The sequence below is a fragment of the Otolemur garnettii genome, unplaced genomic scaffold (genome assembly GCF_000181295.1).
Source record: "Otolemur garnettii isolate 467f Iridium unplaced genomic scaffold, OtoGar3 scaffold00019, whole genome shotgun sequence".
In the NCBI taxonomy this organism is placed as follows: Eukaryota; Metazoa; Chordata; class Mammalia; order Primates; family Galagidae; genus Otolemur; species Otolemur garnettii.
The window spans coordinates 24,310,479-24,338,447 of record NW_003852414.1 but is presented as its reverse complement, the minus strand read 5'-3'; the positions used below and the strand labels follow the sequence as shown (position 1 = coordinate 24,338,447).

The 27,969-nt window shown below is 49.5% G+C and overlaps 2 protein-coding genes across 5 annotated transcripts in view; one reads left to right on the top strand and one right to left on the bottom strand.

Annotated features, from left to right (window-relative positions):
• The window catches only part of FBXO18 (F-box protein, helicase, 18), a 45,433-nt gene extending 29,437 nt beyond the window's left edge, over positions 1–15,996 (top strand). For all 4 annotated transcript variants that reach the window (XM_012803336.1, XM_023511394.1, XM_023511395.1 and 1 more), the window contains 11 exons: positions 1,095–1,182; positions 1,263–1,349; positions 1,926–2,062; positions 5,776–5,875; positions 5,970–6,091; positions 8,552–8,627; positions 9,170–9,367; positions 9,868–9,993; positions 10,948–11,054; positions 14,914–15,045; positions 15,529–15,996. In XM_012803336.1, the coding sequence (XP_012658790.1) occupies positions 1,095–1,182; positions 1,263–1,349; positions 1,926–2,062; positions 5,776–5,875; positions 5,970–6,091; positions 8,552–8,627; positions 9,170–9,367; positions 9,868–9,993; positions 10,948–11,054; positions 14,914–15,045; positions 15,529–15,699 (1,344 nt within the window). In that variant the 3' untranslated portion in view covers positions 15,700–15,996. The remainder of the gene's footprint in view (positions 1–1,094; positions 1,183–1,262; positions 1,350–1,925; positions 2,063–5,775; positions 5,876–5,969; positions 6,092–8,551; positions 8,628–9,169; positions 9,368–9,867; positions 9,994–10,947; positions 11,055–14,913; positions 15,046–15,528) is intronic.
• Positions 15,997–21,610: 5,614 nt separating this feature from the next.
• Positions 21,611–27,969, bottom strand: part of IL15RA (interleukin 15 receptor subunit alpha) — a 29,084-nt gene continuing 22,725 nt past the window's right edge. The window contains exons 6-7 of the mRNA XM_023511392.1: positions 24,739–24,817; positions 21,611–22,410 (exon numbers count right to left, since the gene is read on the bottom strand). Of these exons, the coding sequence (XP_023367160.1) occupies positions 22,308–22,410; positions 24,739–24,817 (182 nt within the window). The 3' untranslated portion in view covers positions 21,611–22,307. The remainder of the gene's footprint in view (positions 22,411–24,738; positions 24,818–27,969) is intronic.

Genomic DNA, 27,969 nt, shown 5'->3' with positions numbered 1-27,969 from the left:
GGTGGAACAGAGTGAAAAACTGGTGAGCACCCCCCTGTCTTAGGTATTAGGGACCTGGAGATGAGAGGGTTTCCCTAGGAAGGCAGGTGGTACGGGACAGGGTGGAACAGAGTGAAAAACTGGTGAGCACCCCCCTGTCTTAGGTATTAGGGACCTGGAGATGAGAAGGTTTCCCTAGGAAGGCAGGTGGTACGGGACAGGGTGGAACAGAGTGAAAAACTGGTGAGCACCCACCTGCCTTAAGTATTAGGGACCTGGAGATGAGAGGGTTTCCCTAGGAAGGCAGGTGGTACCGGACAGGGTGGAACAGAGTGAAAAACTGGTGAGCACCCACCTGCCTTAAGTATTAGGGACCTGGAGATGAGAGGGTTTCCTAGGAAGGCAGGTGGTATGGGTCATGGTGGAACAGAGTGAAAAACTGGTGAGCACCCACCTGTCTTAGGTATTAGGGACCTGGAGATGAGAGGGTTTCCTAGGAAGGCAGGTGGTACGGGACAGGGTATTCTGTCTTCCATTTCTTTAGAGCCTCTTGCAGTTAGTAAAGATGGCAGGGAGGCTGCGGCTCGCAGCATAGCTGGGCCCTGGCTGGTGTCTTCTCGCCTGAGGATCCCTTAGAGGCCTCATTAATCCTCAGAGTGGTTCTCCTGGGTAACAGAGGACACGCCGACGTGGAATGGCCTGCCCAGGGCAAGTCAGAGCTGGATATGGCTGCTTCTAAACCTAGAGTCTGCTTTTATCTGAAGACTAGACTCCCTTTTATAATTTTTTTGGTTATTGGTTCTGTAGAATCAGTTTTGCTAGTGGGAAAGCTATTTCTTATTTTTATCAAGTCTTTTCCATACTCTCTTTGTGAGTTAAGTATCAGTCGTGAGTGTAGACACGTGTTCCAGCCTTTTCTGGTTCACCCAGTTGGGGCTCAGCCTGGCCCCAGCTGCTTCCTCACCTCGTAGCTCTCAGGACCCTCTGTGGTGTGCCCAGGCTGGGGAGGTGCCGCTCACCCTCTGTGATGGCCCCTCTGCCCCCACTGCTGTCTGGGAGGTGAAGGTGTGATGGTAGGGACTTCAACTATGGGTACAGTATCCTTTGCTTTCCAGAATGGCGTCCTTGAAGCCAGCCGCCTCTGGGACAATATGCGGAAGCTGGGGGAGGGCACAGAAGAGGCTTACCAGATGACGCATGACGGTAGGCGAGCTCTGGGCGTGGGTGTCTGTCCCGTGGGACTGCTTTCCCATAGTAGTGACTTGTGTCTCTCCCTCTTCCAGGCTACCTGAAACTCTGGCAGCTAAGCAAGCCTCTGTTGGCCTCTTACGATGCCATCTTCGTGGACGAGGCCCAAGACTGCACCCCAGGTGATGAGCTGTTCTGGTCATCATAGTCTTAGGTGTAGAAACAGCATCGCAATTACTGAAGAGGACCCTGCAATAAGTCTCTCACTTGTGATAAAGATGAGGAGCAACTGATCCTTCTTGTGTGACTTAGGATTTCAGTGTTTGTGCACCTGTGTGGGTCGTGATGGGGACCTGATCTCATGCTCTGTGGGAACAGAGTCAATTTAGAGTGAAAAATTTGTGTTGTCTCTCAGTGGCTCATGGTGCCCAGACAGTATCATCAGTGTGACATTGTCATTCGGTTTTGGGTGTTGTGTTACAATATTAGAAGACATTTGACTAACTTCATTTCTGCCTCTGTAATTTCTTATACTGACTCATTTCTCCATGACTGGAAATAATTGTATTCTTAGACCTAAAACTGTTATTTTTACTGTCTATATAAATTGCTTATTTTGATGCGTGTGTGCGTGTCTTGTAGGGAAAGGCAGCTTTGCCGCCCAGTGTCCCCGGCTTGGGTAGCGAAAGCATTCTCACCCTTGTTGCTGAGTGGGTCGGAGCCCTGGCGTCTCTCACTCTCTCTCTCGTTGCTCACAGCGATCATGAACATCGTTCTGTCCCAGCCGTGTGGGAAGATCTTTGTGGGGGACCCGCACCAGCAGATCTATACCTTCCGGGGTGCTGTCAACGCTTTGTTCACAGTGCCCCACACTCACGTCTTCTATCTCACACAGGTGAGAGGTCTCGCCGTGTCTGAGGGTGGCAGTATGTCCCCCGGGGATTGTGCAGGGCAAGGCGCTGGGCCCACAGGACACAGCACATCCTTGCCTCCCAGCAGTGCCTTCTAGGGACCTGTAGTCAGGCCGTTCCATGGTTGCTACGTGCAGGACAGTTGTGTGAGGAAGAGCACTGTGTCAGCCGAGCCATGAGCCCCACTTGGGCCAGATAGGCCAATTTCAGACCAGCACTGGTTGTTCAGATTGGGGTCTTGGCATATTTTCAAAGGTAAATGAAATGAGCTGTAACTTCAAAGAAAATGACTAACAGCGTTTGTTGTCAGAGGTAACATTTTTGCTTTCAAGTCAAATTAGAATTTTGGCAAACTCCTGTCTGCACAGTGAGGCTGAATTTTCTTCACACACTTCAGCCCAGACACTGTGTCACAGCAGACTGGATGCAAATGTGTGTCCAGGACCTCAGCTGGAAGGATGCAGCTGCCTTCCACTAAGCCAGGCACTGTAGAGCTTTGCAAAGAGGTAAAACGGTGCCACTCTTTGTGTTAAATTTTTTTTGTTCTGGTAACTGTAGTTATGTTTCAGAAGCTGTATTCTTTATGCTATCATGTAAGTGGCACATTATTTTTAAATGAATTAAAATTTCTAATATGATATATATAGGTAGGTAGGTAGATAAAGCTCACGTAAATAAAAGCTCTTATGAGGCTTCAGTAATTTTTTCTTTTTTTTGAGACAGAGACTCACTGTGTTGCCCTCAGTAGAGTGCTATGACATCACAGTTCACAGCAACCTCAAACTCTTGCGCTTAAGTGATTCTCCTGCCTCAGCCTCCCAAGTAGCTGGGACTACAGGCACCCGCCAGAATGCCCGGCTATTTTTTGTTGTTATTGTAGTTTCGCCAGGGCAGGTTTGAACCTGTCACCCTAAGTATATGGGGCTGGCGTGCTACTCACTGAGCCACAGGTGCTGCCCGGCTACCTCAGTAGTTTTTGAATGTGAAGCATCCTAAGGCCAGCAGTTTGAAAGCCACTGTCTTGAAGACACTTGCTTCTAGGTGGAGGATCTAGTGTGTGTCACCTGCAATAAAGTATAAATCATGCTCTGTTTTGTCATTGAACGTTCTGTGGACTTTCCTGTGACTCTTCCGTCATTTCTGTCTGCAATGGTTATTTACAGTGGCCTCAGTTCAGAGTAGTTTCTTTTTCTTTCTTTCTTTTTTTTTTTTTGTAGAGACAGAGTCTCACTTTATCGCCCTTGGTAGAGTGCCGTGGCATCACACAGTTCACTGCAACCTCCAACTCCTGGGCCTACACGATTCTCTTGCCTCAGCCTCCTGAGCAGCTGGCACTACAGGCGCCCGCCACAACACCTGGCAATTTTTTTGTTGCAGTTTGGCTGGGGCTGGGTTTGAATCTTCCACCCTCAGTATATGGGGCTGGCGCCCTACCCACTGAGTCACAGGTGCCACCCTCAGAGTAGTTTCTTTCTTTTAATGGACAATATTTTTTTAGGACAGCAAGATTTATTGAAAAATTGAGGGGAGCATTCTAATATACCTTGTCCTTAGTTCTTAGTAATGTCTTGCATTAGTGTGGAACGCTGGCCACAAATAATGAACCAGAAATGATACATCATTACTATTAATACTATTATTATTATGTTTTTTGAGACAGTCTCACTTTGTCATCCTCAGTAGAGTGCAGTGGTGTCACAGCGCACAGCAACTTCAAACTCTTGGGCTCAAGCGATTCTCTTGCCTCAGCCTCCCAAGTAGCTGGGATTGTAGGCGCCCACCACAACGCCCGGCTATTTTTAGAGACAGGGTCTCTTTCTGGCTCAGGCTGGTCTTAGACAATCCCACCTTGGCCTCCCAAGTGCTAGAATTATAGGCATGAGCCACTGCGCCTGACCTTGATACATTATTACAAACTAAAGTCCAGGGTTCATTCATATTTCCTAAGTTTTGTTTTTTGTGCTTTAACTTTTTTTTAAAGGACAGGATCTTGCTCTGTCACCCAGGTTGGAGTGCAGTGGGATGATCGCAGCTCTCTACAACCTTGAGCTCCTGGGCTCAAGTGATCCTCCTACCTAGGCCTCCTGAGTAACTGGAACTACGGGCACCACCACCTGCATGCCCAGCTAATGTTTTATTTTTTTCGTAGCGACAGGGTCTTGTATGTTGCTTAGTTTGATGTGGAACTTACGGCCTCAAATGATCCTTCCGCTTTGGCCTCACAGATTGCTGGGATTACAGGTGTGAACTACCATGCCTGGCTTAATTTTCAAATAATACCTTTTGCTACTCCAGGATCCATTCCTGTGCCACATCACATGTGACCATGTCTCCTTAGGCTCTGCTTGGCTGTGATAGTTTCCCAGACTCTGTTTTTTATGTCTTTGACAGTTTTGAGGCCTGGCCGCATACTTTGTTTTGCAGTATGCCCTGTCCTGGCATTTGCCTTATGTTTTTCCTACTGGGTAGACTCGGGTTCTGGGAGGAAGACCACAGATGAGAAGTGGTGTTTCCGTCACCCCGTACCAGGGGCACCCCCAGTCGGTGTAGGTCGTGACCGTCACTGTTGACCTTGATCACCTGGCTGATTCAGCCCTTGTGTGCTTTGGAAGGAAGTTCTAGAGTCAGCCCGCTGTCATGGAGCACGTGTTGCAGGATATTTATGAATTATTTGCAAAAGGGAATGTCTCTCCCCGCCCTCGGTTCAGTCAGCCAGATCTGTCTCTCACGGGCTTGTGGAGGTTTGTTTTGTCATCTTGGTTGCAGTCCATTCAGGAGAGTTTTATAGCAACAGAGTAGTGTTTTTGTTATTGCTATTCACCACTCACACAGAACCTGACTGCCTGAAAATAGGGATGCGGGAGAGAGGCAGTAAGTGCCACGAGCTGGGAGAAGAAGGGCGTCTTTCAGCCAGAGAGGTCCAGGAGGTATAGGGTCTTGGGCTGAGGTTTGGAGGGTCGGAAATGATTTTGACGGAGGAAAAAGAGTTCTAGGCAGAAAATAGCATGAGTTGGGGTGGACGCTGTGGAGGGAATGGTCAGGTTGCAATGATTCTGCTTGTGGCCAGCAAGTGCAGGCCAGTGATTTTAAAGTTGATGTTCAAGGGGTCTCAAAGGTAAGGGGAAAACCCCTCCCTACCCTCTCTTAATCTTTTGTGTAATTTAAATTTCACTGGATTGGATTTGGTAAAAAGGATAGATTTGCTTACAAGAAAAGTTTGCTGTTGTCTCGGCGCCTATAGCTCAGTGGTTGGGCCTACACTGAGGCAGGCTGGTTCAAACCCAGCCTGGGCTTGCTAAACAACAATGACAACTGCAATAAAAAAATAGCTGGGTGTTGTGGCAGATGCCTATAGTTCCAGCTACTTGGGAGGCTAGAGCAAGAGAATCACTTAAGCCCCAGAGTTTGAGGTGGTTGTGAGCTGTGATGCCACGGCACTCTACCGAGGGCAACATAGTGAGACTCTGTCTCAAAAAAAAAAAAAAAAGACAAGTTTACTGTTGGTATTAGGGAAAATAAAGCCTGTCCATGTGGTGCAGGGTCTTGACAGTAAGCTTCTGAAACTCCTTTCCCGAGTTGGCCAGGTCAGGAGTAAGTAAGCTGTTGGGTTTGGCAAGGCCAGGTCTTGGCAGTGATGGTGTGCCCAGGTGTGTCAGGGCAGGTTGCTGACCGCTTTTGTTCCCTTGTTTTCCGACAGAGTTTTAGATTTGGAGTGGAGATCGCTTATGTGGGAGCTACTATCTTGGACGTTTGCAAGAGAGTGAGGAAAAAGACTCTGGTTGGAGGAAACCATCAGAGTAAGGCTCTCAGTCACTCCTCCTGTATTTGTTACACAAATTAATTTTCCTCTTTATTTTGATTTGCCCTAGAGTTTGTGTTCTGTCTCCAAAGGTAGCATCAGAGGTGACACAAAGGGGCAGGTGGCCCTACTGTCACGGACCAATGCCAATGTGTTCGATGAGGCTGTACGAGTGACCGAAGGAGAAGTGCCATCAAGGATACATCTGATTGGGGTGAGAGGAGGTTTTTGTTGGTAGCTTTGCACTCCAAGAAACACATGTACCTTCTCTGAGGTCACTGTGCAAGGGTGTGTTGGGGCGCTGGCTCTGTTCACCAGGCTGTGCCGTGACTGAAGTCTCTCTCTGAGGCCACTCTTTTTGGGCTAATGGAACCTTTCCATGAAGCAGACCTAGTGAGGACTGTGGACCTTTTCCCCCACTCTGTAAAAATGAATGCCTTGGTGTTGCAGACGAGGCTGCCTGAAGCTTTTCTGGGTGTGTGTCGTCCATCAGTGTGAGGGCAGCTTAGCTGATCACACATGGAGCTGAGACCTGGGGCCCAGATCTGACTCTGTCACTGACTTCATGTGGGTTGAGGCGAGCCACAACTTCTGTGTGCTCCCTTCTGTCCATCTCTGAGATTAAAAGGATGTTTTCCTTTACCTGTACTCATCAAAGAGTACACTGATGGCATTTTAAACTCTGAAATAAAGTTATATAAGTAAAAGATACTCATTTGTGGGAAAATATTTTCTAGGCTTACTTTGAATCATGGTCAAAATATGTTTTGTGTTTCCTCTTTTTATTGTAAAGATTATATAAATGTATTTTTGGAAATATAGAAATTTTAGAAACTACAAGCACCCCACATAATCCCACTATTTTATATAATAATTTCATTTTTGCCAATTATTTTTGTCTTAGCTTTATAGTCTGTTTTTGCATAATTACAACGATAGTGTGCAAAAAAATGTGCTATTTTTCTCTGAACACATAAGCTACTTTCTTTCATTGCTACTTCAATGACCTTATAATATTTTATCTAGTAGATACAGCATAATTTAGCCATATTTGTTATTGTGAGAAAGTAGTATTTTGGGGATGTCACCTTTGCTGGGCACACTATGAAGTAAGCCGTTCCCTTCTCTCATATCCACCTGTGGTGAGTGTCATATCATATGTGATCATACATCTGGTTGTGAATTATGATGGATACTGTCATGGTTCCATCCCTTTGGATGGAAATTAATTTAAAAAAATTTTTTTTGAGACAGAGTCTTGTTCTGTCACCCCAGCTTGGAGAGCAGTGGAATCATAATTCACAGCAACTTGAAATTCCTGAACTCAAGTGATTCTCTTGCCTCAGCCTCTGGAGTAACTGGGACTACAGACTTGTGCCCCTACATCCGGCTACTCTATTTTTAGTAGAGATGGGGCCTCGCTCTTGCTCAGGCTGCTCTCAAATTGTGGAGCTCAGGTGTTCTTCCTGCCTCGGCCTCCCGGAGTGTTGGAACTGCAGGAGTGAGCCACAGCTTCTGGCCTCAGTCTCTGTGTCCCTCTGACAAGGTGGCAGGCCCCTAGTGTGTGGAGCCTTGTCCCGTGAGTCATGTGTGCTGGGCCTGGAGCTCAGCAGGTGCTTCTCAGTAGCACTGTTAGGTCGGCTGGGCTGCACCTCCCTGGGCTGACCTGTTAAAACCAGAGTGCCCTGGGCCTAGAGCTCTGCTCTAGTTCTCAGCTCACTGGAAACAGGTGATACTCACAGCAGCACTGTGTGTTCAGGTGCCATTTCGTATTCTTTGCAGGCATCTTATATTCCTGGAAGGTAGACTTAACTTGCCCTTCTATGGATGGTGGAGTTGCCTTTGTTTTATTTTATATTTTATAGACCAAGTTTCCCTATATTGCCCTCGATAGAGTGCCGTGGCATCACAGCTCACAGCAACCCCAAATTCTTGGGCTTAAGTGATTCTCTTGCCTCAGCCTCCTAAGTAGCTGGGATTGCAGGTGCCTGCCACAATGCATGGCTATTTCTTTTTGTTGTTACAGTTGTTATTTTTGTTTAGCTGGCTGGGCTGGGTTCAAACTCGCCAGCCTTGGTGCAGGTAACTGACGCCGTAACCACTGCTATAGGTGTCAAGCTGGCCTTGTCTTTCTTTAAAACATAGGAAGAGTTGGGGGTGGCAGCCAAAACTCAGACTTTGATCTTCCTGAGTTTTCAGGCACCAGGTAGCCCAGTGCTTTGTGCTTGATGAAGTTTCCTAATTGCTCTTAATGCTTTGGGTGTGATTTGAGATTCACTTCTAAGAAACCATCTCATCCGGCTCGGCGCCTGTGGCTCAACCGGCTAAGGCGCCAGCCACATACACCTAAGGTGGCAGGTTCGAATCCCCAGCCCGGGCCCGCCAAACAACAATGACAGCTGCAACCAAAAAATGGCCAGGCGTTGTGGCGGGCGCCTGTAGTCCCAGCTACTTGGGAGGCTGAGGCAGGAGACTCGCTTGAGCCCAGGAGTTGGAGGTTGCTGTGAGCTGTGATGCCATGGCACTCTACCCAGGGGGACAGCTTGAGGCTCCATCTAAAAAAAAAAAAAAAAAGAAACCATCTCATTCTAAAATCCCATTCCTGCATTCAGTATAGTTTGCTTTGTTAAAATGTCAACTACAAGACAAAACCCCTACCACAAACCTTTTTCAGGGGATTAAATCATTTGGATTGGACAGAATCATTGATATTTGGATCCTCCTTCAGCCAGAGGAAGAGCGGAAGAAACGTGAGTGCCTGCCTGCCGTGGTCAGCAGCGGGACGTGCTTGGGTGTTGGGGCAGGAGAGGGAGGGCCGGCTCCAAGTGGTAAGGGGGAGCGAGTAGCTGGGCCCTTTCCCATGGAGACGGAGTGCCTGAGGCCTCCTGTCTTCCGAGATACTAACAGATTTCGCCCCGCTTCTCCCAGGAGTTTGGTTTTCATGTGGTTTGCTATCCCTCACCCCCTCTGTCTGATGGGTGGCTTGCACATTGACCCTCCCATGGGGCCCTGAGTGATAGTTCCTAAGGGTTCTGTAGTGTTTTTCTTTCCCTGTTATCCCTGTGAAGTAGGTGAGGCTCCGAGCCAGGGTTCTCGGTCCTCAGGGAGGTGGAGCGACCACCATGCTGCCTGGGCCAGGTACATGCATGAGTTAGTGACTTGCCTGGGACTGTCCCTGGGCCTCCGGCTTCCAGACCACCAGCTGTCCTGCTACTGGCAGAGCCTGCTCGGCTGCTGCTGCCCCTGCGAGTGTCACCTGTGTTGCGTTAACCTGGGTGTGTATTCTCCGTAGGAAACCTCGTCATTAAGGACAAATTCATCAGAAGATGGATGCACAAAGAAGGCTTTAGTGGCTTCAAGAGGTACGTGACCGCTGCCGAGGACAAAGAGCTGGAAGCGAAGATCGCAGTCGTCGAAAAGTATAACATCAGGATCCCGGAGCTGGTGGAAAGGATACAGAAGTGTCATATTGAAGACTTGGACTTTGCAGGTAAGAAGCGGGTGGCTCTTACCTTCCCACCAGGAGCTGCCTCTTGCCTTGGTGAAGTGTCTGTGTGTGACCAAGGGTGGTGGTGTCCTTTGAGAGAAAGGGGAACAGCTTGTGCTTACTCAGGACTCTCTGTTCTGAGTGGGGTTTTTCCAGGCCCAGCTCTGTCATGTGTAACTCTGGGTGAGCCATACACCTGCTCCCGGCCCTGTCCCTTACATGTGGAATGCAGGGGGCACGTAAAGTCCCTTTGGCCTCAGGGACATGATTCTGAGCAGCACCCACTCCTGCAACTGTTAATAATTTTCTACTTTCCCCCTCTTTCTTTTTCTTTCTCTTTCTGTTTCGAATGTAGTTTCCTCTGGCCTCCTTTCCCCACAAAGCTGCACTTAGGCAGGAAAGTTGAGGTGCAGTTTTAATCACGCAGGACACGTGCCTTGTTTTGTTCTTCCATTTCTTGCCCTGAGAAGCTGCTGTGTGACCTGTGCCGTGTTTTATTCTAGAGTACATTCTGGGCACTGTGCACAAAGCCAAAGGCTTGGAGTTTGATACTGTCCATGTTCTGGATGACTTCGTGAAAGTGCCTTGTGCCAGGCATAACCTGCCCCAGCTTCCCCACTTCCGAGTCGGTAAGGAGGCTGGGCCTCTGATTTCAGTAGTGGGTGGGCTCAAGAGATCCTTCTGTCTCAGCCTCGTGAGTAGCTGGGACTGTAGGTGCCCGACACAATGCTTGGCTAGTTTTTCTATTTTTAGTAGAGACAGGGTCTTGCTTTTGTTCTGGCTGGTCTGGAACTCCTGAGTTCAAGTGATCCACCTGCCTCGGCTTCCCAGCATGCTGGGGTTATACGCGTGAGCCACCGAGTCCAGACTGGACGTGGCCTGAGGAGATGGGACAAGTGTCGACCTGAGACACAAGCAGACTTGGGTCCAGTCCCTGTACTTTCTTTTTTTTTTTTCTTTTTTTTTGAGACAGAGTCTCACTTTGTCACCCTCAGTAGAGTGCTGTGGTGTCATAGCTCACAGCAACCTCCAACTCCTGGGCTCAAATGATCCTCTCGTCTCAGCCTCCAAAGTAGCTGGGACTATAGGCACCTGGCTAGTGTTTAGAGAGGGGGTCTAGCTCTTGCTCAAACAATCCACCCACCTCAGCCTCCCAGAGTGCTAGGATTACAGTTGTGAGCCACTATGCCCAGCCTCAGTCCCTGGCCTTGATGAGCTGTGGTCTTGTTCACACTAGCGACTTAACCCCTTTAAAGCTCCATTTCCCCATAGGCCTCACAGGCTTGTCCTGAGGGATAAGGAACTGGGATAAGGAAGGTAAATATCCATAGGGCACATCTCAGCTGTAGGAAACAGCTAATGCAAGGCCAGTGTTCACACAGCAGGACTGCGTGGAACACAGTGTTTATGCCATTGATCTGCTAGGCTTTAGTTTGTTTTTGGAATTGGCCTTTGTAGGAACATTTTATATAAACAGGCAGCAAATCTTTTGTGTTTTTTGTGGGGGGATGGGTGAGGGACAGTAAACAGGGCGTAAGTTTTGTGAGCCTGCTTTTGAGTGGATCCCCCTCTGCTTTCCTCAGAGTCATTTTCTGAGGATGAATGGAATCTGCTGTATGTCGCGGTGACTCGTGCCAAGAAACGCCTCGTCATGACCAAGTCGCTGGAGAACATTCTGACTCTGGCTGGGGTAAGAGGCCGGGAGCGTGAGCCACTTGGGCAGCATTTAAAAGTCTGTCTTGGTCTGCATGAGGGCCCAGCCTGAGGTCAGAAGCGCAGGTGTCTGGGGGGGGGGTGGGACGAGGAAGGCTTCCTGAGCTGCAGAGGCCGATTTCTGGTGCAAGAAGGAACAAAAACGTCCTTTTCTAAGCTCTTTCCTAATTTGATCTAAATGCTTCTGTTTAAAACATCAGCTACGTTCATACCACACACATTTCCTAATTTCTTCCTTGCTCAATTCTCAGCACTCTTAGGGGAAAAAATGGTAAGAACGTTTCTGCTTCTAGACATCCTTCTTGTCCCTCTGGAAATGGCTGCTGCAGCTGCCCCCAGCAGGCTTCCCAGAGGGGTGCGTTCATGAGGGGGTGCGTGTTCGGGCCCCCGGCTGAGATGCATTGAGTGCCTGGTTCGCACTCATGCTTCGCTTCTCCCCCAAACCACATTCATTCCTCTCTCTTAACTTCCTTTTGTTGATTTTATCCCTTTCACAGCTAGAATATAAACATTTAGTCTTTCAACTCTATCAGAAACAGGAACAGACCTTTTTTGGGGGGCAGGGATGGAGTCTCTGTCTGTTGCTGAGGCAGGAGTTCAGTTGGGTGATCACAGCTCACTGAAGCTTGAACTCTTGGCCTCAAGCCCTCCTCCCACCGAAGCCTCCCAAAGTTCTGGGATTATAGGCGTGAGGCACCGTGCCTGGCCTAGAACAGAAATTCGAGCTAACAGTTACTATTTAGTCCCTTTTTCCCTGCACTCAAGATACTTAATCCTTAAACCTATCCCTTAATGCACAGTTTAATGTAAGTACTCTTTCTTCCTTAGCTGTCTCCAAAACAAAAGATTTTGTATAGCAGGATGGTTTATTGACAGTGCCACATTGCCCTGCTCTCTCTCAGGGGTGAGGCATGTAGCAGCCGTGGTATACTGCCGTGTACTTCGCTTTGTCGCTTAGAAGCACGTGTGGAAATCTCTTATCACCTCATAAAGCCTCCTCGTTCCCCGTACAGCTGGGCAGTGTTTGTGTGGACGCACCATGACCGACATAGGCCCTCCCTCTCCCTGGTCGACATCGGGCCAGGTCTCGTCTTTTGCTGTCAATAATGATGCCACCATACATAACCTTATACATGATTTTCTGTTTCTGCATCTTGGTGTATTTCTAGAAATGGAATTGCTGGGTAAAGATAAATAGGAATGTGATTTTTCTAGATGTTGCCAAACTCTTCACAGAGATGGTATCACTTTAGACTAGTCTTACCAGTGGCATGTTTGAGAGTGGATAGGCTTTTTAAAGCTAATTGGGAGATTTTCAGTTGGGGCTGCGTACATTTTACATTTTCCTTGTGGCAGAAAAGAATGCAGAGTCTGGAGAAATACTTCCCCCTTCCTGAGACCCGGCAGGGAAACATCTTTCTGCCCACAGCATCACTCTGAGGATGCCCAGAAAAATTGCCTGCTTGTGGGAACAGATGTTTTAAGGCCTATGAAGCACTTCTGCCTTTCCCCCCCCCCATCACAGCCTGTGAATGAATCTGGGGACATCTTTTTTCAGAAGTGTTGAGTCTGGCCTCTTCTCAGAAGGGAAGCCGTGCTGAAGATGCTGGTGTGTGGGTGAGAGCGTGGCACACGCTGGGAGTGGTGACAGGTCAGCCATCGTTCCCTGCTTGGAATCAGCAGCCACTCCATCTCTCTACAGATGGAGTGGGGCAAGCAGCTTCCTTTTCCTCTGATGGCCAAGCTCATCACCAGAAGCTTTTTTTTCGGGGGGTGGGGGGCGGTTATGTGTTTCTTTAAGTTTTGAGGAAGTGAGGAAACTCTGACATGGCTGAAGTTACTCTGGGTGTTCAGAGACAGCCATCAGGCTCCAAGAGCTCAGATTCTTTTTTTTTTTTTTTTTTCATTAGAGTGCCGTGTCACAACGCAGGGTGGCACAGCACAGGGGCGGCTGTGGTTCATTTGTGGTTTATGAGATTAATTTGGTGGGTTACAAAGAGCTTTACATAAAGTGAAACGGCATAAAATCTAAGAGAAAGCAGAATACGTTGCACGTAAAGGTAAATAGTAGTTTGTGAAAGCTTTATTCCCATCACTTATGGGCATGTGTAGAGAACTGCAATGGGAAGTGGGTCTAATGCGTTTGGAGCCCCTTGGAGCCCGGAGTGTGCACGGGCAGGGAGACGTGTGCAACCATGTTCATGGCCGTGTTGTTGGACGTGGTGTGGAAACACAGTGAGTGTCCACACCACCGGGAGGGGTGAACGCATTGAGAGAGTGATGTGGCCGAGTACCAGACGGCACTTGAGAGACTTAAGAGCGAGCAGCAAGCTGAGAGGGAACCCACCGTGTGACACTCACCTAAGGGATGTGAGAGCAAAGCACTGTGTGACTAGGGTGGGAAGCTGTGCCCAGATCACAGTGCTGACATGGGGATGACAGTCTGGGGGCCTTCAACAAAATAGTTTTATGTTTAAAAAAAAAACAAAACAAAACAGACTGCTGGTTGTCAGTACCCGTTGGCTGGAACTTGAGTGTGTATGTTTTTCCTGTTTTCTGTAGTAGGTAGACAGGTCCTTCAAGAGTGAAGACCAGCTGTATCAGCACGTGGGCCTCAGACTGTAGAGAAACTAGATCCATAGCCGGTCATGGTCCAGAGACCTTGAAAGCAGAGGCCCCGGGTGGCACACATTGGTGGCCCACTGCCTGCAGCATAAGGAGGAGTTCTCAGGGTGGTGCGAAGCCACACCTCCCTGTCCTGTGGCGTCACAGCCCAGGAGGTCACTGCCTCCACGGCGCCCTGTCCCGTGGTGTCGCAGCCCAGGAGGTCACTGCCTCCAGCCCTGTCCTGTGGTGTCACAGCCCAGGAGGTCACTGCTTCCAGTCCTGTCCTGTGGTGTTGCAGCCCAGGAAGTCACTGCCTCCAGCCCTGCCCTGTGGTGTCGCAGCCCAGGAGGTCACTGCCTCCACGGCGCCCTGTCCTGTGGTGTCACAGCCCAGGAGGTCACTGCCTCCAGCCCTGTCCCGTGGTGTCACAGCTGGGGGGTCACTGCCTCCAGCCCTGTCCCGTGGTGTCACAGCCCAGGATGTCACTGCCTCCAGCCCTGTCCCGTGGTGTCGCAGCCCAGGAGGTCACCGCCTCCACAGTGCCCTTTCCCGTGGTGTCACAGCCCAGGAGGTCACTGCCTCCACAGTGCCCTGTCCCGTGGTGTCACAGCCCAGGAGGTCGCTGCCTCCACGGCGTCCTATCCCGTGGTGTCGCAGCCCAGGAGGTGTATTGAGGTGCTCGCCATGTGCCGGGCGCGAGCATGTGCCACCAGGGTCTGTAGTGTTTCTTCCTCAGCAGCAGCCACAGTACCACCAGCAGGTGCCCTGTTATCTGCGTTTGGTAGAGGAGCAGCCCGAGGGAGGCTTAGCTAGGTTAGGTGACTGGCCCAGTGGCACAGCCAGCTGCATGGGAAGGCAGACGTGTGCAGGGTTGGTTTGGGCAAGATTGCTAAGGCTCTCTGTGCCCCTAACTGGGTCACACAGAGAATGTGCATGTCACTCTCTAATGATTCAGCTGGGGACGGGTTAAAATATGATGAAACCTCAAGTATTGTTGGAGGCAGCAGTTTCACGTTTATCCATTAAATCTTTTTTTTTATATTGAATTTTACCAAGAAGCCAGTTGTATTGCCATAAGCTCTGGAGGCAGGGACTAAAAGCCGAAGGGGGCAAGGGGCAGCTGTGCTTTTCTGGGACTTAGAAGAGTATTTGCAGCCCATTGCTGATGGAGGTTCAGGTAGAGGTAGCAGAGGCATCACTGTTACTCCCTCTCTCTCTTTCCTCCCCAGGAATACTTCTTGCAAGCAGAACTGACCAGCAGTGTGTTGAAAACAGGAGTGGTCCGCTGCTGTGTGGGGCAGTGCAGCAACGCCATCCCAGTGGACACTGCCCTCACCATGAGGAAGCTGCCCATCACCTATGTGAGTGGCCCCCAGCGTAACCCCCTTGTTTGCTTTCTCTTGCCTGTGGGCCGTGTGCTTTTCTGGGTTGTGGTTGAGGGAGATGAAGGGCTTCTTCTACATTAGGCATGAGGGTAAAGGGTATGCCTGGGGTTCAGAGGGCAGGGGACAGGCCAGGCAGTGCTAACTCAGTTGTGGGAGTCTGTGCTCACACACTGGAGGGGAGAGCTGCTCCCCTGGAGGGCCCAGTTCAGCATCTCCTGGTTCTTCATCTCGACTGGGTAGATTGTGGTTTCTGCTCTTAGGGAGATTGGTAGCAATGAGTCCATCATAGGTCAGTGCTGTGGGAAGCGTTACCTCAGAGGGTTCACATGTATCTGAAAATTGGACACCAGAGTCTTTACGCATTGTTCCTGGGCAGCTATGACAATAATTCAGCGCGTCTTGGTGGAAAGTCCTGTTCTTTGATTGTCCCTTATCTGTCTGTCTCACCTGTCGCTGCAGAGCAACAGGAAGGAGAACAGGGGCGGCTACCTGTGCCACTCATGCGCCGAGCAGCGCATCGGGCCCTTGGCGTTCCTGACCGCGTCCCCCGAGCAGGTGCACGCCATGGAGCGCACGGTGGAGAACCTCGTGCTGCCCAGGCATGAGGCCCTGCTCTTCCTCGTCTTCTGAGGCTGAGCTCGGAGCTCGCCACCGGTCCGCGTGCTGAAGAGCCAGCGTGGGCTGCAGTGCCTGCCCCGGGACTCGGGGGCCACTCATAGAGCTTTGCTGAGGAAGAAGAAGCCAACCAGTGTGGGACCTGCCATTTCTCCGTTCCCCACAGATAGCCAGTTCCCGCCGGCCTGTCCTCTGTACACATCAGGCTGGGCAAGTGGGAGATGTTCTTTTGATAAAAAAAAAAAACAAAAACATTTTATGTATTTAAACTTTTATTACAAGATTTCAATTAAACAGGTATTGTAGCACTGGTGTGGCACTGCGCGGTGTCAGCTTCCACACGGTCCTGAACCTTCTCCAGCTCTCTCTCTCTCCATCTCTTTCAGCAGCTCTGCCTCTATTCCCTTGACTTGCCAAGCCGAGTCCGAGGAGTCTGAGACAGTTAGTGATCGTGCATCAGAAGCAGACGGGGGCCGTGGGGATTACCTGTGTACGATGTAGCGTGTGCTTTTGTCCTTACAGGGAGGCCACGGAATGCATAGCAAGACGAGTGCAGAGTGCCCGTGGCTACACTTGGCCTGTGGAGAGGGAACGTGGCAGTGGCTGGCTTAGGGGGTGGTCAGCAGAGGAGATGCAGGACATCGGTACCTGGTGCTGGGCTCAGGGTGCTGGGCTCAGGGTGCTGGGAGGAAGGATGTGTAACAAAGTTACACACTTTTACAGAAAACACCACTGAAAATACATCGTGTACATGTCCTAGGGTATGGCATTTGAAATTTTTTTGCCGTTCAGCAGTTTCAGGATGCTCATGGCCAGCAGACGGGGGTCCGCAGGGCGTCACTCAGAGAATTTACCCTGTCAGTTTCTGAGCCAAACCAGGCAGAGTCCACAAGCTTCTTTTTAAAAGATAATCTCAGGGCAGTGCCTGTGCTCAAAGAAGTAGGGCGCTGGCACCCATATGCCAGAGGTGGTGGGTTCAAACCCAGCCCTGGCCAAAAACTGCAAAAAAAGAAAAAAAAGATCATCCCAGGTATAGTTTGGCATGTTGTCAACGATTGTCCTCTTAACAGGCAATGGTGCATCACACCCAGCCAAGCACACTTTTTGGGCTGGCCAAGGCACTTGGGGCCTGGTGTGGGGGCCACCAGATGCACAGAAGGGCGGTTCTCAAGAGTGTGGTCTCCAGAGAAGCAGCAACAGCACCTGGGAACTGGCCGGGAGTCGAGCTTTCCAGTCCCCGCCCCAGACAGCAAACACTAAAGTGGACAGCAGGCCCCGGGGTCGGGGGGTCGTCCACCCTGGAAGTGGGTCACCAGGAAAGCCCAGGAAGTGGTGTTCCATGTTTCTCCCCACCAGGAGTCTTGTGTATTTTGTGTTCTGTGTCCTGGTCTGAGAGGTAGGCTAGAGACAGGTGGCGTTTCCAGCAACAGTGTCACAGACTTGCCATAGCTCTTGACCTCTTCCCTGCCTCTGGCTCCTATGGGCCTGTCCCCACCTCGGCCTGTGTTTCCTTCATTCCGGCTCCCCAGGAAGCCCTCTGATGTGGGCTTCAGAGCTGCAGCCTTGGCTGCTCTCTATACCTTACTCTGGCTGTGTCTGTCACTTGTACAGAAAGACATGCATCAGAGCCTCTGAAGAGTCTGGGCTGGGCTGGCAGCACAGAGCTCTCAGCACCACACAGGGGAGACCCAAGTTCAATCCTCAAACCCAGGGTGTGTCCACTACCACCATGCAGAGTTGGAATTAGAACTCTTCAAAACAATCATGTTTTTTTTTTTTTAAAAACATAGCTTCCAGATGTCCTTAGCCATGGAACTCTTCAAATGAGATTTTGCTTACGATTAAAAAGTGTGCTTGGCTGGGTCTGATGCCTTATGCCTGTAATCCTAGCACTCTCAGAGGCCAAGGTAGGACGATCCCTTGAACCTAGGAGTTGAAGACCAGTCTGAGCAAGAGTGAAACCCTGTCTCTACTAAAAATAGAAAAACTAGACAGGAGTTATGGCAGGCACCTGTAGTCCCAGCTACTTGGGAGGCTTGAGGCAGAAGGATCCCTTGAGCCCAGGAATTTGAGGTTGCAGTGAGCTGTGACACCATGGCATTCCACCAAGGGTGACAGAGTGAGGCTCTGTCCCCCCCACCCCAAACAAAAAAATTGAGCTGCTGTGGTTTTTTAGGATGGGCCAGCACTCCCTACATTCTGTCCTTAGGCCCTTATGTGTCTCTGAAGCCTCCCCAGCTTCCTAGAGCATTTGGGAACAGCATGGCCACTAGCAGCCGGGTAGCCCTGGAGACACCTGGGCAGCCTCTGGCTTGTGTTACCTCAGCCAGGTTTTGGAGAGCATGTCCTTTTGGGATTGGGCTTTGGCTTTCCACCCGGAGGACTGAGGAAACAGCCTTCTAGAAAAAGAAGCATCATGTCCCGAGGAGGACACATACTAGAGGGGGTGGCTGGGTGAAGCAGGGTTTGTCCTGTAACCTCTGCTCTTGTTTCAGGCATGGGCAATCCCTAGTTACTGGGCTGTCCTCAGGAGAGAGCCAGCTTCCTCCCCTGGCTCTGCCTGGCTATTCCGAGGGCCCACGGCTGCACCCCTCACCTTCCTGAACTTGCTGCTCACTTTCCAGTTTGCACTTCGCCTGTGTGGCCCCCCAGGCAGACCCCTCCCTCACTGTTACCTAAATTCCACCCACCCTTCCCACTCCATCAGTGCTCCTGCAGCATCCAGCCCTCCCAGTGACTTCTGCCTAGACTCAAGTCACACGCCTTGTGTAGTCCACTGACCTGTAGGGTCAGGTTTCGTTCTACACTTGTTTTGATATGTCTTCTTGAGGGTAAGTACCAGCCGGGTCTTAAGTGTTAGCACTGCTGTTTTCTAGATGGAGACACACTTGCCAGTGTCTCATGCAACCTCATGCCTTTGGGAGAAAGGTCACATGTGGTTGGTCACCCTCACAGTAGAGACAAGCTACATAGATGGACACTGCCTCATCCTAGATGGACGTTAGGCAGCTACCAGGCTAAGTCCTGTATTCTCACTGCACCAGGCATGTCTAGCAGGTACTCTGTTAACGGAGCAGGTGATCCATGTGGTGAGGCTTGGAGACAGTTGTACTTGTGAGTAGTTAGTGTTCCTGAGGAGATAATCTGGAGCTGGCTCTTGAAGGGTGGGCTAGGGGTCGTGAGGATGGTGAAGGAATGACACAGGGGCCGGGCTTTGGCATGGGCCTGACCCGGGAAGAGGCCAGGGCTGGGCATCCAGCAGGCTTGCCATGACAGGAACCTTCCTGGGAACTCAGTTATAACTGTGTGTCCCAGGCTGCCTTGCTCCCACCCAAGGACCAGCAGAGTGGTCACTCTCTCCTGCCTTCTCCCAGGCAGACAGGTAGATGCCCCTGCAGACCCCTTTCCCCCTGTGATATGCAGGGCCCACTCCAGGTGCCAAACTGCCTGTCAGCTAGGAATTATTCAGGGACAAGTAATGAAAACAAAATCTATTATAAAAGGAAAATGTAGATGCCACAGTACTACCCAGGGCAACAGCTTGAGACTCTGTCTCAAAAAAAATTTTTTTTTTCAACTTGGGCTTGGTGCCTGTGGCTCAACTGGCTAAGGTGCCAGCCACATACACCTGAGCTGGTGGGTTTGAATCCAGCCCCGCCCCACAAACAACAATGATGGCTGCAACCAAAAAATAGCTGGGTATTGTGGCGGGCGCCTGTGGTCCCAGCTACTTGGGAGGCTGAGGTGGGAGAAGTGATTGAACCCAGGAGTTGGAGGTTGCTGTGAGCTGTGATGCCACGGCACTCTACCCAGGGCGACAGCTTGAGGCTCTGTCTCAAAAAAAAAAGGAAATGTATTGAAAGGACATTGTGGCTCACAGAGTCACAGGGAATTGGAGGATGAGGTGCGGAAAACGAGTCAGAAGCAAAGCAGCCTTGTTTCCATACTTCCGCCTCACTGGGCTCTGCCCCATGAACCCTGTCGTGCCTCATTCACTCCATGTCTAGCAGCTTCTGAGTCTGGGTGAGGCTCTGTGGCCAAGCCCAGATGTCTGCCCATGCCTGGGGTTGGGGGGGCAGGGAAGGGCGTGTCGCCCCCTGTGCTGGTGGGCAGTGAGATGCCCAGACCACAGGGGTCCTCCAAACTGCAGAGGAGCAGCTGTTGGGTCCCAGAAAGCTGAGAACAAGAAAACTGGCATGGGTGGACTCGGGGGGAGTGTAAAGTAGACGCCCCAGAAATGCACAGCCTGCTACTCAAAAGTCCTGGGACAGTGTTCCCACCCGGAGCTCCGGTGTGTGCCTGGCAGCATGAGGTGAGCGGGGCTGGGCCTGCCACAAAGGGGTGCGGCCTCATGGTAAACAAACCAGGTGACTCCAGGTTTTCAAATTCCGGGCCCAAGAGGAGGCCATCTTGGGCAGGAGGAAAAGATCCCTGAGGAAGACAGAGGAGTGGGCAGCTGAAAACGGGTAAGGGCATCTAAGTGTGTCTCCCGGGCCCTGTTCTCCCCAATCTAGAGGAGGGCATGAAAACGGGTAAGGGTATCTAAGTGTGTCTCCCAGGCCCTGTTCTCCCTAGTCTAGAGGAGGGCATGAAAACGGGTAAGGGCATCTAAGTGTGTCTCCCGGGCCCTGTTCTCCCTAATCTAGAGGAGGGCATGAAAACAGGAAAGTAAAAGAGTCTCGTCTCTTGATCAAGGAAAATCCTGGCTACATAAAAAATGCCGCAGAGGGCAGGAAAATGAGGGAAGAATGCAAAAGTGTGAATGCAAAAGATTCATGGACAGGTGAAGACACCTAGGCTGAAGGCTTAACAGCTGCAGAACTTTCAAATCCTTTGGAGTCCTGTGTACTTTTTCTATTTCTAGATAAAAACTAAAAAGATGGACTCTAGAGTCCTGGGCCATTCCATTCACTCCTCTGCTCGCTGTTACGGCATTCCCTGAGTGCTGAGGATTGAAGGGTGAATTTCACTTTCCTGGTGGCCAAATAGGGCTTCCAGCCACCCGTTCCCTCTTTTTTTTTTTTTTTTTTTTTTAAAGCAAAAGCGATAGTTTATAGAGGATAGATAGGAAAGCTCCCAATGCAAGAGAAGGGGCATCAAACTGGGTGCCCCCTTCCTTGCTTTTTGTTGTGCCCCTTCCCCTTGAATCTGGGCTGGCCTTGTGACTTGCTTTGGACAGAATGCCGCAGAAGTGATGCGTACCTCTTTTTAGCCTAGGTTTTCAGCAGTCTGGCAGTTTCTGTCTTTCAGTCTTTCTGACTAGCCCAAGACCACCATGCTGGGAGGAAGCCCAAGCAGCCACGTGGAGAAGCTTCCTTTGACTTTGATGAAATCACCTAAACTGACAACTTGCAGAAGTCAGAATTGGCATTAATTGGGTGCCGAGCCTACGCTGTACCTGCCAAGTGCTCTTAGGGGCTTCCCCTCCCCCTGGGTGTATGAGGGGAAGTTGTGCAGGGTAGGGGCAGCCCCACCAACCACAACCCCTTCCTACTCCCCCCCCCCCAAGTTCTGATCAAGCTCTGCCATCAACTGAGCTCCGTGGCCATGGGCAGCTCAACTTCTCCGTCCTCGGTTTTCTAATCTGTAAACTGAGGAGGTGGGTTAGGGCCTATGGCTTTAGAAATAAATGTCAAAACAGCAAAGAAAGAAAAAGAGAAGGCAGAGGAAGGGAAGGGACAGCACACGCACAGCTGGGCCAGACCCTGCCACTGCATGGAATAAATCATGTTGCTTCTCTTCATGTGGAAATTCTGTTGGAAATGCCCCAAAACTGTGGTCTGAGCCAGCATCAGGCAAGACTGTCTCTGCTTCCAGAAGGAGACCCGACTGGCCCGGTCACGGTGGGCTCTGGTTTCCTGATTTCTCCTCTTTATTTCTTTGTGGAACATTTCTCCTTGGTGATTCTCTCAGTGCATTTTTTAAATATTGAAAATAGATATTTTATTTTGTTTTCACAAGGCACAATTGCAAAATGCAAGTCACATTCAACATGTGGATACAGTAGAGAAGGGGGTATAAATATAAAGGCGTATGTATCCGAAGTGTCAGTGACTTCCCTTCTGTTCTTTCTGACCCTTGGATCTAGATTCCCTGGGCTCAGAGTCTCCCCTGCCTCTCTGGCTCCCCTTCAGCACACACGGGACAGCTGGACACAGTGGTGGGGGGCAGGGTGCGCGCTCCAATGCCTGGCTCTTCCCTGCAGACAGCTCCCAAGCTGGGAGGGGCTTCTGAACTGACTGAGAGCCTGGTGCACATATGTTACTTTTCTCTGTAAACCAAGGTTTTACAACCTCGATAGCTGTTCTGAATACATGTCGCACTGAAATAAAACCTGCCCTGGAGCCTTCAGTCTCTCCCCGGGGAGCTTCAGCTTCTTGAACCTTGGGAAGCCATCCCCTGTGCTGGGCAGGTGCACAGGTGGCATCCGTCTGAACAGTGGAGAACCTTCTTGCTCACCCAGGCGGCGCCTGGGCCGGGCATAGCTGGGGAGATCACACCAGAGGTGTCTGACTGTCTAGGTGAGCGTGTTCCTACTGCCACCCCCTGCCTGTCTTCTCCTCCTCTGCAGCTAATGTGGAGGGGGCTCCTCCCAGACGTAGGCGGGCTGGTCTCCCTGCGTTTCAGAGGCTGTGTGGACCGGTTTCCCCGTCTTCCTCTGTGCTTTTGGTCATTGGCAGAGCTTCCACGGTTTGCATTTCAACACTGTGCCGCCGCGGAGTTTGCCTGCAAAGGAGATGATTCATAGGCTTTGAAAAGAGGAGCGGGTCGCCCACGAGTCAGTGGAACTTCGTACTAAACAGTGTGCCCAGCACCATGTGGATCATGTTAGCAAACAGAGGCCTTATCTTCAGAGGTGGAGAAGGCCTAGCTGCCTAAATCCTGTTTGGGATCCACCAACGATTTACCAATGCGTGGGAGCAACTCACCCCCAACACCTGGCTCTGCCAAACCTCTCCCTAAAGCATGTTCTAACACACGAGTGAGGCAAGAATGATCAGGAGCCTGGCCAGACCAGACTTAATCATCCTAATAAGAATGATTTGGGGGCGGTGCCTGTGGCTCAGTGAGTAGGGCACTGGGCCCATATACTGATGGTGGCAGGTTCGAACCCGACCCCAGCCAAACTGTAACAAAAAATAGCCAGGCGCTATAATGGGTATACCTGTAGTCCCAGCTACTCAGGAGGCTGAGGCAGGAGAATTGCCTAAGCCCAAGAGCTGGAGGTTGCTGTGAGCTATGACACCATAGCACTCTACCAAGGGCAACAAAGTGAAACTCTGTCTCTTAAAAAAAAAAAAAAAGAATGATTTAGGATTCCTGGTGCCTTTAAAACAGCTCTTAGCACTTAGTAAGTGTTAAATAAACACACAGAAAAATGGATGAATCAGCTCCCAAGTAACATGGCGGTGGATGGGCAGAGCCCTCAGACATTCTGTCTGCCTCAAGCTGCTGTGGGGTTGAGGCCTGGGCATCTGGGTGTTTGAGGCCATTTTAAAGTAAGATGTTTGAGCTCCTTGGAGTAAAAGCTAAACTATGAATCAGAACTGTACACCAGTTCACTGGAAATAATGTGCTAAACGCCAATTTGGTGAATGGCAAATTATCCAATAACCCATTTACAGAAACCTCAATTTATGGAAAGAATTAATTCACCAAATGACCAAGTAATCAACACTCATCAAATTTACTAATTCCTCTTAAAGATATATTGATGAATTTTTTATTTTATTTATTTATTTTTTTGAGACAGAGTCTCACTATGTCACCCTTGGTAGAGTGCTATGGCATCATAGCTCACAGTAATTTCAAACTTTTGGGCTTAAGTGATTCTCTTTTCTCAGCCTCCTGAGTAGGTAGGACTATAGGCACCTGCCACAATGCCTGGCTATTTTTTGGTTGTAGTTGTCATTATTTGGCAGGCTCGGGCTGGATTTGAACCCTCCAGCCCAGTGTATGTGGCTGGCACCCTAGCTGTTGAGCTATAGGCACTGAGCCTGATGTATATTTTTAAAACTAGCCAGTCAACAATGGTATTTTCCTCTCACTAACATATTTATTGCCTATATACACCAAATTTAGAAATAATTTTTAGGAATTTATTTTAATGTATTCATAAGACAGATAGTATGTCAGTCCTTTTGGAATATATTCGATGAATATATTTCGTCATTATAACCTCTTAAAAATACAGCATCAAATTTGACATTTTATGTGAAATTCTTCCGTTACAATGGTATTTTTGAAAATTTCGTTAAAAGTTGTTTTCTGTTTTGTCAACATTTGGCATTTTCGGATTTCTTTTCAAATTTTTGAGTACTATATCGCCTTTGTTAATTTTTCAACTGTCTATGAGGTTGATGGCGTTTTTTGTCGGGTGAGGGAGTTTGAACGGCTTTTGAAGGGTTACGTGAAGGTGCAGATACTGGTTCCCAGCCTGGCTTTTCAGCAGCGTCTCATGGAAGGTTCCTTTAGTCAAAACTAGGCTCACGGAGTCATATAGTTTTTAAATTGATATGATATTTAGGAAAGAATATTTTATAACTCAAGAAAGACTTTAGTTTAACAAACATGACATCCATTCATGGAATAACGGGGGGCGGGGCGGGATTCAGAGCCCCCCCCTCACTATGGGAATGCGGAAACGCCAGCTACTAACTGTAGGAACGCAAAGTTAAAGCTGATATGCCATTTCAGGCTTTAAGCAAGGAATGACAAAAATGCCTAAAATTAAAAAAATAAAAGCTGAAATGTCAGCAAGTGGCAGAAACAGTCTTACCAAAAAGGCCGAGATGCAGAATTTTGACTACAATAAACACAAAAATCAAGGCTGACACTAGTGAGGGTATTTCTGAGAAACCACGTCCGTATTTAATGAGCACAGGACATGTCACGGGGAGGACGGACGCCGTTACACATTCGCCACCTCAGGCATTTGGTGCCATCTTCCTTCTGGGTTGGCCTTTGGTAGACAGACTGTGGGACAAGGGAGCACCTGGGACCAGCATGAACTGGCGCTTTCCTCTGGCCACTCACGTCTCCTGTGCTACTCACCTTGATCTGATCATGTGACACATCAGCAGGATGACTGCGATCACCACGACGAGCCCAACAGCGGAGGTGGAGATAGGCACTATGAGAGAACAGGCCACACTGAGAGCCTGGCACAGGGACGTCCTTCACCACGGACCTCTTCCCAATCTGTTTCCTGATGCTCACACTGCTGAAAGGCCATGCCATTCCCTCTAACCTATGTCTGGGCAAAAATACATCCCCCTTTCTCTGTGGACACTGCTGGCAATGACTGTCCCCACCCAGGCCACCCCTCACCCTGCTCCTCATCCTCAAGGCAAAGTGCCTGGGGTGACAGAGCAGAGGTGGCGGGGCTGCAGGGTTGGGGTGTGGAAGCAAGAGCCTTGTGGCCAAGGTCAGGGTGAGGGGCTGAGGAGGTGGAGGAGGAGGGGAGCAGGCAGGGACGCGGTCCTCCTGTGCCGCCCCAGGCACGACGTCCCCCCCCTTCCGCTTCGCAGGTGCAGAAACAAGAGCATGCAGTGACACTTTCTTTCCAGTATCATCACCAACAGTTTTCATTTGCATTTTTTTTCTGGCAGAGGAAGAGCGGTAAGGAGGTGGGAGAGGTGTTCTGAGAGAGGCACTGCCGATAGCCGGGGACAGGCAAGGACTTAGGGCTGTCCTGACTGCATTGACAGGAGCAGGAACGTGGGGCACTTAGGGCATCACTCGAGACTTAGGACGGAGAGAGGATGTCCCTGTGTCAGCAAGAGGGTTCAGCCTGAGGGCAGGACTACTGATAAAAACCCTCCTGCTTTGGTCAGTGTGCTTACTGGGAAGTCTTCCTGCAAAAACTAGCCAGCAGCAAGGTATGCAAGAGAGACGGCTGACATCCAGAGAGGCAGGAGCTTCCCTGAGGCCCCAGGTCACACACGTCTCGTGGACCACAGGGGCTTTGGGGACCTTCAGTGCAGGATAGCCAGCCCACACCTCCTGCAGCTACCAGGATAACTGCCCCAGCGTTTGGCCTTCCAACTGGACATAGCTGGGTGTGAGGATATGGAAACAGGCTGGGAGCCTCAACTAGGGCAGCTTTTCCCAAGGGCACTTTGCAACCTTGACCCTCTAATCCCAGCAAGAATTTATTAAAAGAGAACAGAGGAATATATACAGAGAAATAATTTTCAGGATGTTAACCTAACTCTTGTATCAGCAGAAAACTAGTTAAATAAAATGCAGTTAAAAAAAAATAAAATGTAGTTTATACCCCTACAACGGAAACTATCCAATTATTAAAAATTATGCAAAAGATTTACATTTATTAATATAGAAAGAAGTCTACAATATTACAAATGAGAAAAGGTGGTTGAGATAAAAATGAACCCAAGATAATCTTTAAAACAACTGTGCGTGTGACCATATGCACAGGAAGTCTTGACAAATACATACCAAGGTGTCACGTAGTGGTGGGATTATACAATCTTTATTTGTAAAAAAATATATATTTCTTACTTACTTTTAATTATGGCACAGATAGTTGTAGGTCTTTACAGGGTACATGTAGATAATCTTTCTTTTCTTATCTTTTTTTTTTTTTTTTGAGACAGAGTCTCACTGTGTTGCCCTCAGTAGAGTGTTGTGGCATCACAGCTCACAGCAACCTCCAACTCTTGGGCTTAAGCGATTCTCTTCCCTCAGCCTCCCAAGTAACTGGGACGACAGGTGCCGCCATAATGCCTGGCTATTTTTTGTTTGTTTTTTGTTGTTGTCATTGTTTAGCAGGCCTCGGACCAAGTTCAAACCTGCCAGCTCGGTGCATGTGGCCAGCACCTAACGACTGAGCTACAGGCGCCGAGCCGATACTCTTTATTTTCAGTTTTAGAAATGTTTCTATTTTTCTCATATTTTTGCCATGATATTGTAATTAGAAAAAAACAGTAAAATTCTAGAAATGAAACAAAACAACTGGTAGGTAAGTAAATAAAAGCATGCACAGAGAAGTCATTGTCAAGTAACAGAAAACATGAGAAATGAATGGAAAATATTCTGTTTTCAGACTTAACATTAACCTTAAACATTAACACTGAAGACCAAGTTATCTTTTAGCAGCGATGCACCCTCTGGTACAGTAGGTGAAGACATCAGCCAGTGGGTGTGGTGGGCGCTGGCCGTCCAGGGAGTGATTTACTGGAAAGGGCAAATGCTTTCACACTGAGGCTTCCTGTTTCTTTCTTTTTTAAAATTTTGCTGTCAACTGGCTTTCAGTTGTCTTAGTTTGAAGGTTATTTTTTTCTTTTCTTTCTTTCTTTCTTTCTTTCTTTTTATTGAGACGGTCTCACTTTGTGGCCCTCGGTAGAGTGCTGCAGCATCATAGTTCACAGCAACCTCAAACTCTTGGGCTTAAGCGATTCTCTTGCCTCAACCTCCCAAGTAGCTGGGACTACAGGCAGGGACTACAATGCCCGGCTATGTTTTGTAGAGACGGGGTCTCGCTCTGGCTCAGGCTGGTCTCGAGCCCCTGAGCTCAGGGCAAGCCACCCACCTCGGCCTCCCAGAGTGCCAGGATACAGGCGTGAGCCACCATGCCTGGCCTTCCTGTTTCTTTTTTAAGTGAGAATAAAAAACTGCAGAATCAAACTGGAGAGGGAAGAAGGCTGCTCTGCCAACAACACAAAGCAACTTGCGTTCAAGCCCTTACCTCTTTCTCAACTATATCCAGTCAAATTTAGAAAGGAAACCGAAAGCACAGTCACCACCACCGTTGAGTTAACAGCCCTGCCCAGCTCTCCACCCCTTCGTGTTTCCTGGGGATAGGGGTAAAGAATGCAGGAGAAGGCAGAGGGAGAGATTTGGTGAGGCGGAGAAGAGGGGTGGAAGGGAGGAGTTAGGCGGATTATTCTCGGGGGCCACCCCTCCCTCAGCAACACTGCATCCAGATGGCAGCAGAGACAGCCAGTGGCCGGTACTTGGTACAGGGGATGACAGTTGTCCTCCAGGAATGAGCAGGGACCATTCCTTAGCACTAGCCTGACCAACCAGGCCAATCAGGGGTGGCAGCCCTGGCGTCACTGTGGCTGGCATCGGATGAAGGCGGTTTTGAAAGAGGGACAAGGAGTCATTCCTTAGAGCAGCGATTTCTTGCTTGTCATATCTCTTAAGAGCTGGGATCAGAGTAGATCCTCAAAAGTACTTACTGGATTGAACCACAAACTATAGTAAATTTAAGGTGACATTTGCATTTTAGAAGAGAATCTGCATTTATTTTTTCTTTCT